Raw genomic sequence first — 20,356 nt, 5'->3', positions numbered from 1 at the left:
CCTCCTAAATCTGTCCTTGTAATACTAATCACCATAACAGTCACTACCGAACTGAAAGTTGGTGACCAGTTTGAGGAGACCTATTTCATTGCATGCAACTGTAATACACGCAGGTCACAGGGTCAGTATGGTCTTTTAAAATTATAATGCATCATTCATAGTGAGTCAACATGAAAAGAAGAAACAAATAAGAAAGTTTATGACTTGCATCAAGTATCTGATATATGTATTTTAAAATTAACATAACCTTATTGCTTTTTTTTTCTTTTTCAAATATTACCTCTAGTTCCTTGATTCCAGAGACTAGAATGAATTAATGCCCCGGAGTCAGGAAAAGACTTCCTAAAAATTCAACTGGTTAAAGAAATTTTAGAGTGTAGTCTTTTTAAAAGGAAGATTCTGCTTTGTCTACTTTGTTAAATATGGCATTCTTAACAATATAATGTTTGTGTGTCTGTATAATATTTTGTGTTGATTATGGTGATGAAATGATAATTGGGAAAAATAGGAAGTGATACTTATATCTAATAGTAAACTCTGCTGTAATACTAATATTACACATTTGTATAGTGTTTTTACAGTTTTAAACACTTACAGCTATGAATTATATGGCTGTCATAACAGCCTGCTGTGTGTGATAAGGCAGGTATATAATTCCCAGTTTATAGCTGAGTAAACAGAAACTCTGAGATTAGTTATTTTGCCTTAGATCACCCAGCTAGGGGCAAAAAGCAAGGAGGTATGAAGCAAAGGCATTTAAAATAAAAACAGAGAGATGAAAAAGTAAAACATGAAACTTGATGGAGGTCCTTAAAAATAAAGATAGGAAATGTGAAATGGATATTAAAGACAAAGGAGAACTGGCAAAGGGAATGGAAGTTAGAAAATGAAAAGGGAAGAAAATAGTTTAGCACTCATTTGCCAGCCAGATTATTCTATTTAGATTCCCTGATTTGACTACTAAACTTGAGGAGAACAGATAAAGTAGGAAGTCAGAACTACCATAGAAAAGGTTAAAATAGTTTAGATCAGTGATAAATTTAAATGTCTGGACTGATATTAAATGCCATCATGAGTGGTCCTATTTATTTCTTTGAATAAAATTTAAAATTTCCCGTAACATAATTCTACCTAATGTTCTGTACAGAAGCAATAATTCATTAAAATCTACTAATTCCACTTCTGCTTCTACTCCTTGGCTTAAATTTTTTAAGCAAGAAGGGCTAGTAAGTAAATGTCTTTTTCACTTAGATAAGGTTTAAAATACCTTAGGTTTTACATTTCAAAGAACAGGTTTATTCAGCATCTGTATATGCTGACACCTCTAATCAAAATATTATTAGCTTTGAGGATAGATGTGTAAAGAGAACCACAATTCATGACCTTGATAGTTCATATTCCCTACTGTAGACACTGTCCGATGTTTTTTCTTTAACCATAGCGTATACACTTATTCAAATAATATGTGCAGATACATGTGTATGATATGATAAATTATTTGTCTACTTTCCTTAGTCTTGTAATGTTCAAAGGTTGATAAGGGGCTGCCTGCACATGACTTTGTGAGCCTTATATACTCAACCAATAGAGATGAGCTGTAGAGTTGACAATTAGTCTAGGGGTGAAAGGGTATGCTGATCATCTAATCCAGTTCCGTAGTCTCAGAAGAGAAGAACTATATATGTTAGCTTAGTAATAAATGATGTTCTTTTGCGTGTGTGTGTGTGTGTGTGTGTGTGTGTGTGTGTGTGTAAATAAGCCCCAGAAAATGATAACTGAAATGGCTCTAGGGTCAAATACGAGGTAGACCCACACATACCCAGATACATCAGACAGACCTTACATATTCTAACTTTCCAAGGAATCCTTTAAAATCTCAAATATAGCCTTTTAGCTTACAGCAATTACTCAACCATGGCAAGATTAGTTCTGAATTCTGTTTCCCTGGAAAGGAAACCATTTTTTATTCTGTCCTGATCACAGATCATGAATATAGCTGATGAATTGTCTGTGCCTTATTCAAATAGAAGGAGCTCTATTTAAGGGAGACAGAGCGATACAATTTAACTATAATTAATATTTGAAAGATAATATTGACATGGCTTGTTAATGGTCACAAGGTTTAGCTTTCTCCAAATCCATTTGAGAATAATGCAATAATATTCTCCACTGTAAAGAGAAGGAACCAAAGAAGAAATCACAAAGTTAGTAAAATATTAGTGTCATAAGAATTTTAAAGTATTCTCTAAGAAGCACTTGTATAGTGTTGAATGTACTCCAAGATTTGTGTTTTATTTTGGTAAAATGATAAAAAGATATTACGTTGTAAAACATTCACCCTGTAAGTGCTTACACATAGATGTTTTATTATCCAGCACTCTTACGGGAATCTCATTCTCTGGCTCTCTGTGAGAGACACCCTGGCCTGTAATTCTTATCATTGGTTGTTGTTTGACGTTAAATCCCACCAGCTCTCTGTAGTGCTGGGAATGCATTACCTAGTGCGACTCTGGCTGCAGAGGCATCATAGTTGATCCAAAACGACACCCAGGACAGAATTGTAATCAGTGTGGAAGGCATGTAGGTTTGCAAAATGAAGTAACCAATGTTTCTCTTTAGACGAAAACTTAGTGACAGTCGTGGGTATGCCCCTGAGTGAAAAAGAAAAGAAAAGAAAATCCGGTGGTCATTTGGTGGCAGCCATCTCCTTTCTCATCATCGCTAGTTCACTTTGGGGGAAACATCCTCACCTGTTGTGAACTCCACCTTCTTGGACACCATCTTATAGTCAACAATTGAAAACTGAGGAAGCTCAATTTTATTCACTCCTGTTACTGCTCCTTCTCCTCCATTCCAGTAAAACTCAATGTCATCCGTGGTGTAGCCATCTGAAACCAAGAAACAGCAGAGTTAAATAGAATTCAGTTGGCCTAGAAATTCCTTTTGAAGACAGTTGGGGATTTGGAGAGAAATTTCCCAGCAATTGATGATAAGATGATCTTGCTTTAAATTGGGATAACATAAGAGGTTTCATGTTGAGTGCTGTTTCTGACAGGCTGGTTGTGGCTGCCTTGAGAAGGTGGATATACTTGGCTTTACTGGACATAACCTCTGTGATCATTCAGTGATATCTGATATCACTGCTGCATATTTATTCTCATTGTGTCCACTAATGGGCACTCTTCGGTTAGATTGAGGGATGCCTGAATTCTAGGTGCCTGGGCATAGATTTTGACTATGTATTACTTAACAACAACAAGTATAATAATTGAGCACATATTTGTTAAAAGGGGAACAGAAAGGATAAAGGGATGGAGTATAATAAAAGATCAAATTAGTACGGACCCATTAAATGATCAAGACATTCAAAGAAGAGTATACATTTTTCAAAGAAAATTAGGTAAGCTTCTCTTTATAGCCTTTGATTATAGCTAATATATAGGTGAAAATTTTAGTAAATATGTGAATTTTTTATCATATTTTTATATCTTAATACTTATGGTAGTGAGGTTTAAGTAATTTAAAGCGAATGTGTAGAGGACTGTAGACTGTGGTAGAAGGATCTATCTTGAAATCTATTCCCCCTTCCAGTTCTGCTCCCAATTGCCATGGGTCTGCTTGGGTTATGGTCATATATCAGAGTAGCTTGCATAAAAAATGTATTAATATATTAAAAAATCTAAAAATCATTTAAAACATACAGAAGGCTTTATATTTGTATCTTTCTATCTGCTAGAGACAAAAAAAGATCTTTCTAAGGTTATTTTCTATTTTTATTGACCTCAAATAAAAAAGCATCCAATCCTTTTCCATTAGAATTACTAGGGCTTATGTTTCAAAAGTAACCATATAATGTAGTAGATATTTTGCCTACTAACTTTTGATTAAACCAGAAACATTTTCTCAAGAGATAAAGAGTAATATATTTGAAATTTAGAAGTTGAATGCCAAGTGCCAAAGAATCACCATCAACATATCACTGAAAGAATGTAAGAAAATTTAAGGTCTTTTTCCTTTTTATTTTGAGGGGAAATAAAATTATCTTCACTTTATTGTTTTAAACACTTCTAGCTTCTCTTCAAAAAGCTCTTTTTTGAATTCTTATCCCTGAACTCATTGCACTCACAACTGTGTTGTATTTGTTACTTTTGCCACTCTATACAGGTTATTATTTACTATAATATGTTTCAATTTGTTTTATTTTATTTCTCTTAAAACCATCTTCTTCTAGTTCAAGAACTTGCCCTTTCTTCAAAGGGTAATCTTTCATATTAAGTAACCTATTTTACAATGACCCAAGTAGACCATAGAAATGGAAGATATTTAATTTTAGATATAATCTTCGGTGTCCGAGAGGCTGTGAGACCCTCGATACCCACTGGACTTAGATCAATCTACATGGAACTAATTGGCATGTTGGGGATTTCCACCAAATTTAGGTATGGCTCTGTAAGACTGTGATTCTTAACATCTCTTTGAGAATTTAATAAACCTTCTGAACTCAAGAGAATGAGAAGACAAGCCACAGATTGGGTGAAAATATATACAAAAGACACATCTGATAAAGGACTGTTATCCAAAATATACAAGGAGATCTTAAACCTTGACAGTAAGAAAACAAAAAACCTGATTAAAAATGGGCCAAAGACCTTAACAGACATCTCACCAAAGGAGATATACAGATCGCAAATAAGCATATGAAAAGATGCTCCACATGACATGCTGTTAGGGAAACACAAATTAAAACAATAATGTGATGCTACTGTACACCTATGAGAATTGTCAAAATCTGGAACACTGACATCACCAAATGCTGGAGAGGATGTGGAGCAGCAAGAACTCTCATTCATTGCTGGTGGAAATGCAAAATGGAACAGCCACTTTGGAAGAGATTTTGGTAGTTTCTTACAGAACTAAACACACTCTAATCATATGACCTAGCAATCTTGCTCCTTGGTTTTTAGCCAAAGTAACTGAAAACTTGTGTCTACACAAAAACCTGTACACAGATGTTTACAGTAGCTTTATTCATAATTGCCAAAACTTGGGAGCAACCAAGATGTCCTTTGGTCCTTTGATACTGTCGTACACATAGGAACTGGTATATTTCTCAGTGTTAAAAGGAAATGAGTTATCAAGCCACGAAAAAACATGGAAGAAACTTAAATGCATATTATTAAGTGAAAGAAGTCAATCTGAGAAGGCCACATACTGCATGATTCCAACTATGTGACATTCTGGAAAAGGCAAAACTATGGAGACGGTAAGATCAGTGGTTGCCAGGGGTTGGGGGTGGGGAGGGATGAATGTACAGAACACAGATCTTTAGAGAGCAATGAAAATACTCCGTATGTTACTATATTGGGAGACAAATGTCATTATGCATTTTTCTAAACCCATAGAATGGACAACACTAAGAGTGAACCCAAAAGCAAATTATGGACTCTGGGTGATAATGATGTGTCCACATCATTTCATCAATTGTAACAAATGCACCACTTTGGTGGAGGATGTTGATAACAGGGGAGGCTATGCATGTGTGGTGGCAGGGAGTATATGGGAAATCTCTGTACCTTCCCCTCAATTTTGCTGTGAACAGAAAACTGCAAAAAATACTCCTAAAAAAACTTCTGAAAAAACTCTACAGAAACACATACATATAATACATATGTATAGATAGATAAATAAATACAATTTGACGGTAATTTCAGAGAATCATGGCTTCCCCTGGAGCCCATTTAAGTGTTCTAGAATAAGAACCTCCTCTCTGAGGGGAAATGGCTAGTGGCAACATGACAGCTTAAACTCAACCCTGATGCCCTTCCTTCCACTTCCGATTCAACTATGAACTTCTAAGCCCAGCACGAAGTGGGATCTGGGGAATGTGAGGTCTCAGTTCTGTCTGGATCTAGTAGACAATGATGTCATGGGATGTTTTTCCCCTCAGGGACAGGAGAGAACTGGGGGACTACTGGCATGGGGTACTTGGATGGGGTTAGAACAGTGAGATTAAGGAAGAAAGCTGGGTGCAAGGATTTGGGGGGGGCTATTAAATGAAGGCAGCTGCCCCTTGTGTGACTATTTGGAGGAATTGCTGTTTTCACAGTCCTTTAATAAGATGTAGGAGAGTTTAAAAAGTGGGGAGAGAGAGGAAGAGAGAGAGAAACTACCTCCTGGTGCATCAGTAGGGGAATGACAGCTTGCCTGGAGCCCCCCATGGTTTTCATCTAGCTAGAACACTGTTTCCATTTATGGTGCTCTGGCAGCTGGGTCCCAATCCCAAGGGATATGCAAGAGAAACACAACGATATTTATAAGAAAATCCAGTCATCCTACAGAAGGAAAACAAGCATAACATCCAGAATAGATGGCTCCTCTTGAGAAGAACTGGTGGAGGAAGCAGATGATAGGTTGAACGTTTCATTTCCCATCTTTATTCAAAATTTGGGAACATATAAGGATATCTGATTAGAGCACAAAAACTTCCTTACTTCCTTGTACTAAAACCCATAGTTTTTAATTAAAAAAGAGTGTTAGATAAATTGAAAAGAAGATGGCCACTGATGAGGCCAGGTTAGTGGATTGGAAGACAGTTTGAACAAAATTATAGAGATTTGGAAAGCATAAGCGCTTTGAAGGACTCATCTAGGAAAGCTAACATATGAATAGTGGGCATTCTTGACAGAAGAAGAGGAGCCATAATACACAAAAAGAAAATACAAATTTCCCTGAATTTAATAAACTTTTTGCATATTGAAGGGCTCATTATATTATGTAACCGTGATATCACTCCTGAACTCCAAGGGTAAAAGAATAATTTTACAATCTTCCAGACACAAAGTACAAGGTATTTTCACAGGAAAAACTCTCAGATTTCTGAAAGGAAAGGATTATAGAATAACAATTCAGAACATCTAGAGTAAAGGAAAAAGAACAGCAACTCAGAGACTCAAGAGTCCCATTCCCCACCAAAATACCACTTCTTTCCAGAGAAGAATTCCAGAGAAGAATATATCACTCAGGGACCTGTTTGAGGAAATTATTCCTACAGAAGACTCCAATGAAACAAATGAATCAGGATGGATAACTAAGATATTATCAGGGAAAGCTCATTGGAAACAGGTGGGTTGTAAAGAATTATAAGACTACCTTGCTCAAATCAATGCAAACAAATTTGAAAACTTGAATAAAATGGATAATTTTCTCGTAAGAAAAGCATTTGCTAAAGCCCAAATCAGGAGAGACAGAAGATCAAAATAGCTTGATGTTACCCCCTACAAACAAATAAACACCAGACTCAAACATTTAAGACTGATAATTCTATTTCTACTTAAACAGTTCCAAAGTATAGGGGAAAAATGAAAACTTCCAAATTGTTTTCATAAACTAAGGAGAACATATTAACAGAACAAGATCCAGCAGTACATTAAATAACAATGCATAACAAGTAGGGTTTATTCTAGGAGTGCAAATGATTCAATATTAGAAAATCTAGTAATATACTTCATTATATTAACAGATCTAAGGAGAAAAAAGCATATGATTATATACACAGGTGCTAAAAAGGCATTTGACAAAATTTAATAGCCAGTCTGTTTGTTTTTTAACAAAACAAACATCACTCAATAAATATGCATAGATGGATATTTCTGTAACATGGTAAGACATATCTATCTCACACTCAAAGCCAGAATCACACTTATTGTGGAAACGCTAGAATATTCCCATGAAAGTTAAGAACAAAATAAGAGTGTCCACTACCGTTGCTATTATTTTTAACATTGTTCTGGAAATACTAGCCATTAGGTAAAAGAAAGAAAATTGAACTATAAAGTTGGAAAACTGCTGGTTAAACTATTAAGATTTGCTAATTATACCACTGTATATTCAGTAAACCCCAAAGAATTAACTGAGACTTTTACAAACAATAGAATTAGTATGATTATGGGGTACAAAATTACTACACAGAAATGGGTAGCTTTCATATATAAAAACAAAAATTTATAATGGAAGAAAAGACCCTTTTTAAAATAGAGACAAGAAATACCTAGTAATAAACTTAGAAACAGGCAAAACTTATATGAAGCAACATTTGAAACACTTTTGAAAAGCACAAAAGAAGCCTTGAACAAATAAGAAGACATACCATGTTTTGAATAGGAAGACTCAACATCATTAAGTTCGTTTACAACTTAATGTGATTGCCTAGTAACACCAATGAGCTTTTCATTTTGGGAACTAGACAAAGTGATTCTAAAGTTAAAATAAACAGATTGGAAAATCAAAGACAGCTCTAAAATATAAGACTCCTGGCTTTGTGCTACTAACCTTAACTTGACAACCAGGCACTAACCTATGTGTGTGTCTTACTCATTCAATGAGTAGGTATTTATTGAGTGCTGACTATGTGCCAGGGGGTGGAAAGTTACCGTGGCTACAGTGGTGAATAAAACTGACGTGGCTCCTGCCCTCTTGGAGCTTGCATATTTCATGTAAAATGTTACATATTTCACCACAAAATTCCTTTCTAAATCCTTCTGTATGCATTGGCTTTCTTTAGCATGTGTCTTAATCTTCAGGAAAGCTTTGCAACAAGGTAGTGGATGAGATTTAGGTAGCCTTATTAAATGAAGTTAAGTGATGTCAAAGGTGATAGTTGAGGCACTCCTTTTGTTGGTGCAGCTCATACAGTATAGATGGCTCTGGAACCAGGAATCCTGGTTTTAGCTTTCTGTGGTCCTGGAGTCAACACATGGCAGGAGCTACTTGACTACCAGCTTCCCGACTGTGGTGAAGCCATCAGTCCCCTTGGAGGGCCGGTCTGCACTGTGATACTGGGAGTCATTTCTAGTTGCCCAGCCTAGAGCCTACTAATTCTGTCTTTAATTTTGTAAGCACCACTTCCTTCTATTGAAAGTCTTTCTGCTTAAGCTAGCCAAATGGACTTCTGTTATATGCAGCAGAATCTGGATTGATACATTCTCTTTCTCTTCTGGGGAAGAATTATTTGCTCCAGATTTGGAATTACCAGAGCTTTCCAGGAAAACCTCTGTTGGCTTGTGCTGGTCATTCATTTGCTGTTTCTGTGCCTCTCCTGCTTTCCATACTCTGCTCTGTACCCCTGGGGCTGGGCTCCCTGTCTCTCTGGCTTCCTGTTAGATGCTGCCCCTAGGAAGAATAGGCTGAAGATTAGAAGGTAGAAGGGGGAGGCGAGGCTCTTGATTCTGTCTCTCGCAGTGTGGCAGTGTTGCTGGTGATTGCTGCCAGGGCAGTGGGGTGATTCCAGACTCTCACGGCCCCTCTTCTGGAAACTCTGCAAACAACCAGAACAGCATTTCTAATAGGATCCAACAAATTCAGGCTCATGGGCACTTGTTTCTGGCTTTTCCTCCTTTAACACCCTTTTTTCCTTCTCTCTTTTGCTTTTCCAGCTCGTCCAACCTTTGTAACCAATTCTCTCTATTAAATTCCTTATTTGAAAAAACTTGAGTGGTTTCTGCTTTCCAATGAGCTCCTGTCAGTCACATAGTGTATCTTATCATGCAAATATTTCACCTGTTTACATAGCTTTGTGTTTGTCTCTGCCTTTTGTCTCCTTCATCTCTCATTATATTATACATTTTTTGAAAGCAAAGACCTTTTTTTATTCTTTAAAAAATTTCCTGATGCCTAGAACAGATTCTGTCCACAGTCATGTATCCAATACATATTTATGAATAAATGACTTTGTGAATGTTGTTTGCTGCTTAGGGGTCTATGTTTACTGACTCAGATAGGTAGCCTGATATATAACTTACTTGGTAGCATTCTTGAGCCAGATTTATTCCTTGCTTAAAATGCTTCTGCTCACAAAGGCCTTACAGGTGGGTCTGGGCACCAAGGAAATGGAAAAAGCTGCTTATTAATTTTAGGCTTACTGAGTAACTAGGTGATAAATTACAACCTCAGTCTGATCTTCAAATTGTAGGATTCTAGGGGAGAACTATGTAAATGATATCTAGAGTTGAAGGACCAGAGATGGTTTGCCGTTTGGGATTGAGAGGGGAGAAGACGGTGGGTGAGCCCAAACCTCTCACTGTCTTCTGCTTTTGCGGGGCAGCAGAACCCTTCAATACTATGCACATAAACAGAGCTGGAGTATGGCTATCAATCAATGTGAATCTTAATAGGATTCAACGATTTATACAGTCAGTGGTCTGGGTCTGTATTCCCAAGCTCACTGGCACTTTGTTCAACTAAAACCCTTTAGGCTTAGTGTTCAAGGTACTGAGATAATTACAGATGATTTTGGGGAAAAAAGAATGCTCACTCCATTTCAGGTGGAAGTGTGAATTCTCATGGGAGCAATAATGGCAGCTGGATCCAAAGGGGAGAGCCTAGAAATAAACTATTATTCAAAGATTACACAAGAACATTTTGCCACAGAGAGCAAACATCAATTTTCTCACACCCAACCGACCTATTTACCAAAGGTTTCCTTTATGAACCACTGACTTCATACAGTGTCTCAAAGCCCGAACCCTTGGATACCAAGGATATTGTTTTATAGCAACAATAACTACACAGAAGCTCTCAAAATTTCCTCTCAGCCCCTGGGGACTTCTTAGTGGGGCAGAAAGTACACATAAAATTAAGTTGATGTCATTGGTTAAAGATGCATGGAGCTAGTACATATATACAAGCATCTGGATGTTAGTGTTTCTCTTTGCTATTTGAAACACTCTATTTTTGATGCATTTTTCTAACCTGGAAATAAAAATTACTCCCTGTTGTGCTTAATAGAGCTGGGAGGGTGGTCTAAAATTGTACAGAAATGTGTTTTAGAGAACGGAGAGACTTAAGCTTCTAATCCACAAGTGGACATGAGTAAATGTATTTCCCTTTGTGGAATGGCCATGGCCTCATCTCAAGTTTCACAGTGTGGGGTTTGATTGGCTTAAGCCAATTGTTAAAACACCATCCCCTTTGCTACGGTGACTGGCTAAGGGTTAGGCAATCACCCAGGTCTAAAACAATCAGGTCATAGCAGGTCCCCTGCCCAAATTAATTGCTTGGAAATAGGCATGTGACCCAAGTTGGTCCACTCCTAGAGAAATCTAGGACTTGTGTTCAAAAGTTGGAGGAGAGAAGATTTCCCTCTCTCTTTTAGCTGTTGGTAAACAGGAAATGCTGAGTGGAGAGTGGCCAGTCCAGCTATAAGAGCCAGTATCTTTCCTTCCTGTTTACATCAGTCATTACTAGCACCTAACTGAAGTCACACTCATGATCAACATTAGGCTGACCTACTGAAATAAATTTAGTAGTCTTCCATTCTCCACTTCCTCCTGCTCCTTCCATGTGGGGGCAGAAATGTTAGGAATTTATCAATATCTCTCCAGGAGCTATGTAGATCCTTCCTGTTTCAAGGTTATTAGATATTTGTAATGGTGCATCTCAGAAGCAGATAAGAAAGCCAGTTGGGTCTAATCCTTCCTGTGGCTCCAAATCTGCTATAACATTTATTCTAAAGGCTACTTGGGATTCCTTTCTCACCCATCTCTGTATCTCCTTGGTATCCTAAGAAGCAGTAAATCAACCATGGAAGCCAGATTTTTAAAGCATTCTCGCAAGTATTAAGAAACTGTAGGTATGACAGCAGAAACTAACACAACATTGTAAAGCAACTATACTCCAATTACAAAAAAACTAAACCAAAAAAAAAAAAAAAAGAAACTATAGGTACAAATCTGTGCAACAAACCACTTAATAACTGACTCCTACCTGATGACCCACCGTTTGAGTGGTCATCCTGTCCCTAGGGAAGGCCCTCTTGCTATTTTCTTAGTCAACTCAATAGTTAATTACATTTCTGGGTTATCATTAGAAAATAGGTCCTTATAATAAGTAAAAATTCACCTTCTTGGAGAACATTCACTATCTGATCCTTGTCTACCCCTTGTGCTAACAGAAAATAAACCCAGTACCTTTTCTACATGACAGTACTTCCCATTTCTGAGGACACCTCTCACGACCCCTTTCAGTGATTCCTTCTTCAGGCTTTGGTCTTTCGCAGGATGTACTCAACCTATGAAGCTTTTCTCCTCTCAGTAGTTTCCAGTTTGCTGATATGCCCTTCGAAGCATGGAAGCCCCAGGCTGAGAGGTGGCCATGTCTACCTCGGCTCTTCTCCCTTCTTTGAATTATCTGGAAAATTTTCCTATTGTGTAGACTCACCCCCAAGATTAATCCTGCCCTGGTTTAACCTGGCCAAACATAGGAGGCCATGGCACCTCCTATGTTTGGCCAATATGTAAATTTCCAGAGCGACTTTCCAAGAATCCTGCTCTTTCATATCTGACTGCTTAATACCACATAGTCCATTAATCCTTGTCTATGCTAGATCATCCCCATTTAAAGACTTTTAGATCCCAGGTACTTTTGTTTTTGGAGACACCTTCCCACATTATATTAAATACATTAAAATGCATTCACATCCCATGTTAAACCTAATTTACATGTCACTGTAAAAGCACTGGATTGCAGCTGACTTGTTAACATAATGTTATATTTGTTTTAATATTGTAGTTTTCCTTATGCATTTTGGAGCCAATAATTTAAGACCCTTGATAAACTCATAGTATGTAGACATCTTGCCTATAATGCTTGTTGGCAAAATGGCTTTGCTGGAGCCCAGATACCAACTGGGCTCTAGTGCACTGCTTAAGATCTCTTGCCATGAATTCTTTATTTGGAATATATTCAGCTCCTCTTAGATTTATGACTGATGGGAATTCTGCTGTCATCATCAGATCTTCTGACCCTGATTGTGGCTTGTCCTGATTTCTAAATTGGCTACCACCTGGAATTTCTCACGATGAAATTGTCTTCCAGGTTGTACTGCATGCAGTAGCTACCCCCTTGGGTTGTTCAGGTGCCCTCTCTGAGGCTGAGCCTCTGTCTGACCCTGTCTGGCCTCCTCTACCATTTTTCTGGCCCCACGCTGATGAGGTTCTTATATGCTTTCCACCATGCCTGTCCAACTCATGATATTCTTGGTGTAGCTAGCTAGTGAAGAGCAAGACTTTTCTTATTCTAGTCACTGGTCTTCTATTAAAGCAGCACAAGTTCAAATTAGCTTTTTGACAGTTACATTACTTTTTTTCCTTGGACTCAAACGTAGGATCTAATATAGTCCCCATTAAATTTTATCTAATTCAACTTGACTTGCTGTTGAGGTTTTTCTTGATCTTTATTTGCTCACCCTCTTGGTTTCATGTTCTCTTCAGGTTTGATAAACATGCCTTTTATCATTATTCCCTTGACTGAGACAAATGTGGGATGGCAGAGACAAAGATAGAGCCCTGTTACAATCTCTTGGCAATACTCCTCCCGGTTGATAATAAAAGTCTCTAATCAGTGCTTTGCTGGGTGGCACCATCATTTATTCATTATTTTAAAATTAATTAATTAATTTTATTTTTGGCTGTGTTGTGTCTTTGTTGCTGCGTGCAGGCTTTCTCTAGTTGTGGTGGGCGGGGGCTACTCTTTGTTGTGGTGCACGGTCTTAGTTGCTCCGCGGCACGTGGGATCTTCCCAGACCAGGGCTCGAACCCGTGTCCCCTGCATTGGCAGGTGGTTTCTTAACCACTGTGCCACCAGGGAAGCCCCCCATCATTTATTCATTTAATATTTGCCTAATAGTTGTAGCTTTGAGTCTGTATCTCTGTATTTATCACATTTTCCTGATTCAGTGATTTTACAATCCTATCAAATAAGGAAGTGAGGTCTATTTTGACTTGTGTTTGGAGAAATCAAGCTGCTTCCATAGATTACTGAGCCCTCTTCTTTGGGATCCAGGACTAGAATATTTCCCAGACTGAATCAAGTCTCATCAGCCTGAGTGTCTTTGAATTTATCTTTCTTACCTTCTGGAACGTGGAATGGTGTATTCCATTCTGTCAATACTAATAATCATTAGGCTTATGATAATCACCTTCCCTTCACAATGCCCAGCTTCCTTTAATATGTGCTAATTGAGCTATATGGCATTAATTTGTGTGGGTGCATATGTTTTAGGCTAATTATTGGTTAAAAATTAGAATCAGGGTTGCTGTATGCCCCAAATCAGTGGTGAAGTAAAAGATAATCACACCTGGAAATGCTAAAATCTTACTATTAAGTGTTTGTTATATGTTTTTTATCAATAAAAGTTTCTCAAAACAAACAGCTACTAGGTATCTACATTTTTTTGGTCTTAATGGTCAAAGGAGAGAATATTTTATGTCTCAGAAAAAATCCTTATCCATCTCTTTCTAATTTGTATTAATTGCGAAGTAGATTTTTCTGGGAAATCTATGGTCAAATTTTCTTTTATAGTCTTGAAACCCTTTTACGTTATCTATACATTTAATGAACATCCCAATTTTTTGGACCCTCCCTACTTAAGAAAAATAATTGGGGCGAAAGCTGGAAATAAATTGTGACGTTAATGCTTGTTCCTAAGTTATGCCAAATCTGGGCACAACTTTCTCAAAAGATAAATTTTACAGTATGGCAACAATGTCAACAACAAAAACCATGTACTTCTTACAAAGTTCTGTGAGAAATCTCTGTTCCGAAACTGAGACAGTCTTTTGCTTAATATTACTGTATGGAACAGAGAAGGCCTTGCCTGTTCAAGTCAGCTCAAATGAGATCTTGGAGTTACTGGGATTGGATGTCATCTCTACCCATAATTTCTGCTCTGATAAAAAGGAACATCAGAACCCCTCTCCACTTTGAAACAGTTGTTTGGTTGGGGGAAAAATCCATTATACCTGTTTTCTCCAAGCATTGGAATGACCATATTGACTTGAACATATGAAAAATGAATTAACTGCATAAGCAGAGAATCTAAACCAGTGTGTTAATATAGGTGTGACTTAAGATTGTTTAACAGTCCTATTTAAGATTGGATATTGTTTAAGAATGCTTGATCTATTAGACATCCTTAAAGGTGTGCATCCTTGTTTTATTAAGAAGAATAAAAAAGCAAAATCAGGCCTAGTCTAGAGAAGGGAGTCACCTCTGATTATGACAAGCACCTAATATGCCACTTGTGCCTTTATCTTCTAAAGTGTGAGTGACTTTCAAGGAAAAATAAGACCAGGAACAAGTAAAGTACAAACGAAGGTGATTGTCCAGCTAATTCAAATGCAATATTATGTGAACCTTTCTGTTCTGGCAATGTTATTGTTGGTCTGAAACTCTAGATTAAACAGCTTAGATGATAACCCCACTTACCTAATTTAATTTTTATGACCACATTGCATCATAAATATGGAAAATTATTCAGAATGTATTCATGGTATTTTTATTTTGAAGAGTTATGTGCATCCTGCTTGCTTGTGAATCCACCCCTGAGTAGTTACCGAGTTTTGCTTTGTTTTAATTCTTCTTTTCTTTTTTTTAGAGGGTCACTTTTCATAGGGAAATTCTGATGATAAGAAATGGTGATTTGTCAATAAAATACATTTTTGGAGAACTCGTTAAAAACTTAAAAAAACCCAACTCAACCAAACCAGTTATGGTAAAATATTTACAGTATGAGGTTAAGAGAAAACAAACATAAGAAAAATGTATGTGTATGTATCACAAAGGATATGTATGAAAATAGTTAATAGTGGTTATCTCTGGATGTTAGGATCATGGGTTTTTCTTTATTTTAAAAATTTTATGTGGTGAACTTGTAATGCTTTTAAAAATAAAACCCCAGTAAATTATTCTTATGTTCTAGAAAACGCCTAAATATTGTATGAACTTCAAATCTGTGAAGATTATTTGAATGACCTGTAGAGGGCACTCAAGACCTTCCAGATTCATAGAGACAGACGGGATACTGTCTGAAAATTTTATTCCTTTCAGTTGCAGGAGTCTTACATTTTTCCTATTTTAGCTTTGGATCACTGATTCTCACAAGGTTCTATTTTAAAATTCATTTATGTTAAATAACACTAGTACAATTCTGATTAATATACCTAGTCACAGATTCATATTTTTAGCTAGAAATATCTGTTTATATTTAAATACATGTAACTCTAATTGTTACTAAAATGATTAAAACAAATGACCTATTTTGGTATATTTAATGCTTAAGTTGTAATCTTTTCACTAACATCTTCAAAAGGACAGTCTATGCTAGTTTAGCTATGCATATGAATTAACAAATATCTATGTGCAGCAAATGGACCTATTCTTCACATCCATATTATTATTATGCAGCTGGTAGCAATAAAATGCATTAAATTAAAAATTAGCCTTCTATCAGGTCAGAGTTTATTTTTAATTTTTATTTTATTAACTAAGTTGCCTAGTTCCTGATTTCTTTTAGCTATAATCTATGTATTTTAGTCTCATATACCTTATCAATCACATTCAGATGCCATTAATTGAGACCCACTCTATTCAGTTTCTAAACCTGATGCCTTCCCCATTTGTGGATGCAAAGTATGTAGTCCCTGCCCTGGGTTTTCACAAATGTGTTGCACACAACTTATGATAATAATACAGTACCAAGCTATAGTATCTAAAAAAGGTGGATTTTATTTTCCAACAAGATAGCTTTTCTCTGGCAATTCTCAGCCATCTTCAAATATTACATGTTCTTTTGGATTCCCTTTAGGATCAGGTTGGATAGCCTTAGCAACTAGGATGCCATGTGCTTTTGTGGCTCACAAACTATTACATGTTCTTGTATAATTTCTTGGCTTTTGAAATCATGTGAATAGAATGTTGAAGAGCTGACAGTTCACAGTTGTTTGTATCTACAGCTTATCTGCACTCATTCCCAGGTGCTAGATTGGTGTCACAGAGGTTACTGTGGTAGGCTTTTGGGACACATTAATATCTGTGTTTTAAAAAATTGCATTGTGTCTGGGCATGAGGGAAAAAAAAAACCCTATCCGATTATTACTGGTTTTGCTGGAATTGATTTTTCACTCCGTGTAACTTGGCAGTTACACTGATGAAACATGTGGCTTGCTGCCATTTTATTTATGTTGAGGGCTTTATTTCTGATGCCCATGAAATAGGAAGACAGGCAAATATAAATTTATCTTTCAAGCTGCCTGGTGTAGAAGTTTGGGAGCAGCAGTTAGGAAAGGGCATTGTTGTAATGTTATTGCCTGATCTCAGGCCAGGGAAGAGAAACAGTGAGTATCATTTTCACTTTTCAGAGGGGGGAAATAAAAGTACAGATTTCCATGATCTGATTGGGAAAGCGAATGCTTCCAAGTTTCTATCTGTGGAAATGGGGCCAATAATCTGCAGTACCTGACTCACAGGGAAGATAAAAAAAAAGGTTGTTTTTGCAACGTTAACAGCTACAGTGCTTCTTAGAACAGGGGTTCCCAACCCTGGGGCCATGGACTGCTACCAGTCCGGGGCCTGGTAGGAACCGGGCCGCACAGCAGGAGGTGAGTGGCGGGCAAGCGAGCGCAGCTTCATCTGCCGCTCCCCATCGCTGGCATTACCGCCTGAGCCATCCCCCTCCATCCCCCAATCCCGGTCCGTGGAAAAATTGTCTTCCACGAAACTGGTCCCGGGTGCTGAAAAGGTTGGGGACTGCTGTTAGAAGCAATCATCATCAAAATACTTAGAAGCATTACACAAGCATCCCCTGTTACTTCAGGATGAGTCTATAACATTGTTCTCAACTGAGGGTGATTCCCCCTGCCCAGGGGACATTTGGCAACACCTGAAGGCATTTTTGGTTATCACCTTGGGGGATGGAGGCTACTAGATCTAGTGAATAGAGGCCAGGGATGATGCTAAATGTCCTACAATAACCAGCCCAGTGCTCCACATGAATTATCCAGCCGAACCTGCCAATAATGTTGATGTTGAGAAACTCTGGTCCTTAGCTAGATGGTACTGTGGTTGGTAGAATGGGTCATATTAAGATTATTTGTATTGGCGATGTGACAAGTGGTTTGCAGTGTTACCCAGATCTCATTCTAAGCAGATAGATCTTTTGGGAAAGAAAGATATAGAATTGTTCTGTCCTCAGATAGCAAATAGAATTTCTTTACTTTTAATCCAAGGACCTCATGCCCACCCCTGGCCAAGACAGTACGATCGTGGTTACACACTACTGGGGACTGGATAGAGGGAAAAGAGACCCTTGGGGAACCTGACTAACAAGCATGGCAAATTCTTGGCTCTTTGGTTTAAAATAAACTAGCCTGAAAGTCAGAAGGATGTCTACATATGCGAACTTTCTGAAGAATTCTTTTCACCCTGAACTCCTGCAACTACACACACTAAAGACACTTCAAGGAAAAGAAGAGGGAGGAAGAGAAGAAGAGAGGAAAGAAGAGTCAGATGTGAATTGGGGAAGCCCTGGCTGCCTCTGCTCCTTCAAGTTGGGTTCTAGGGTTGGGGTATGATGCTAGACAGCCTCTTTAAAGTTCTGGATAGGAGTGGAGCCTGCACCTTATGCCAAATGCAATCAAGCATTGTAAGAAGAAGGTTTTTCATTCCACTATTTAGGAGAACAGTATGCTCTGTTAAAGCTGCAGAATGCTAGAGACAACTCCATCTGTTGTTCCTTGTGGGTTCTTAATAGTGAGGGAGGATTTCAGAGGGTTGCTGGTGGCAGATGTACACTGGCAGAGAACCTGTGGTGCAGTAAGACATCTCAGGGTTACTTCATTGGAAGGATACAGCATGGACTGTTCCCACCAGGGCTCCAAGATTCAGTTAAGTCTTGGGCACATTGCTAGCGCTATAAGAGCTCGGTGGGACCTGGGTCAGCACCCACAGAATGTCCAGTTGCCATTGGAGTGAGACCTGATTTCACCTGTGCTGTGACCCAGACAGGACCAGTTATCTCTGAAGTCAGAGGCTGGCCCAGGAACCAACAGATTGAACATGAAAGTAGAACAACCCCTCCCTGACCCCCTGAGGTGATGTATCCATAAGCATCTCCAGAGCTTAGACTCATCCCCAGGGGGAGGAGTGGCACAAAAGGGAGACAGTGCAAATAGACCAAGGCACATCCCCTCTGCTCCCCTGGCATTTGCTCTGGTGCCCTCCGACCTCACCGCCAATGTTTGGGGGAAGAGCAGGAAGAAATAAACAGTGTCACTGGTGTCACTGCAGCTACACTGGAAGTGTCTGAGGAAGTGCTGAATTTGAGAGAGTATGTGGAAATTACTAGATTGAGCCACACACTTTAAAATTAAATGGACACACTTTGGTTTGTAGACTGAAATTTTTACCTATTTTAGCTGTATCTATGGGAAAAAAAAGTACAGAGATTACAAAGTCTAGTGTCTCGCTCCCACTCTCCATACAATATCTAAAGGCCATATTAGAACTTGAGCAAAAAGATGTACAGTTAGATTCTCATAAAACAACATAGCTGGGGCTTTAAGAGTAGATTAGATTATATCAGTTTACATTCCCACCAACAGGGTAGGACGGTTCCCTTTTCTAAACTGGTACAGCCACTATGGAAAACAGTACGGAGGTTCCTTAAAAAACTAAAAATAGAACTGCCATACGACCCAGAAATCCCACTACTGGGCATATACCCTGAGAAAACCATAATTCAAAAAGAGTCATGTACCAAAACGTTCATTGCAGCTCTATTTACAATAGCCAGGACATGGAAGCAACCTAAATGTCCATCAGCAGAGGAATAGATAAAGAAGATGTGGTACATATATACAATGGAATATTACTCAGCCATAAAAAAAACAAAATAATGCCATTTGCAGAAACATGGATGGACCTAAAGATTGTCATACTGAGTGAAGTAAGTCAGACAGAGAAAGACAAATATTGTATGATATTGCTTATATGTGGAATCTAAAAAAAGGTACAAATGAACTTATCTACAGAATGGAAATAGAGTGACAGATGTAGAAAATAAACTTATGGTTACCAGGGGGTAAGGGGGGGAGGGATGAATTAGAAGATTGGGGTTGACTTATAATAAGGACCTACTGTATAGCACAGGGATCTCTACTCCATACTCTGTAATGGCCTATATGAGAAAAGAATCTAAAAAGAAGTGGCTTTATGTATATGTATAACAGAATCACTTTGCTGTACACCTGAAACTAACACAACATTGTGAATCAACTATATCCCAATAAAAATTTTAAAAAAGAGTAGACTGGGTTACATTTTCTCCCCAAAGAATCTCCATTAGATGAGTGCTCAATTTCCAGAAGTTCATGTTACTAAAACATGGATTTTAAAATAAAATTGTACTAGAAGAATCCTTTATCATAGTCTTTTTATGCTACATTTTCAGATTTTTCAGTCGTATTTTGGTTTAATCCATATGCTGCTGACCAAAGGACCATGAAACTGAAAATAATGGTGCCCA

The 20,356-nt window shown here is 37.8% G+C and overlaps 1 protein-coding gene across 1 annotated transcript in view; it reads right to left on the bottom strand.

Moving 5' to 3' along the window:
- The window catches only part of GABRB1 (gamma-aminobutyric acid type A receptor subunit beta1), a gene marked incomplete at both ends in the record, with an annotated part of 392,836 nt that overhangs the window by 16,971 nt on the left and 355,509 nt on the right, over nucleotides 1-20,356 (bottom strand). Inside the window, 2 exons of the mRNA XM_082611043.1 lie at nucleotides 2,499-2,651; nucleotides 2,751-2,888. Coding sequence (XP_082467169.1) covers nucleotides 2,499-2,651; nucleotides 2,751-2,888 — 291 coding nt within the window. The remainder of the gene's footprint in view (nucleotides 1-2,498; nucleotides 2,652-2,750; nucleotides 2,889-20,356) is intronic.

Source organism: Mesoplodon mirus, assembly GCF_964341445.2.
Source record: "Mesoplodon mirus genome assembly, chromosome: 2".
NCBI classification, from domain to species: domain Eukaryota; kingdom Metazoa; phylum Chordata; class Mammalia; order Artiodactyla; family Ziphiidae; genus Mesoplodon; species Mesoplodon mirus.
Note: the sequence above shows the minus strand (reverse complement) of the source record. Positions and strands in the feature narration are given on the sequence as shown.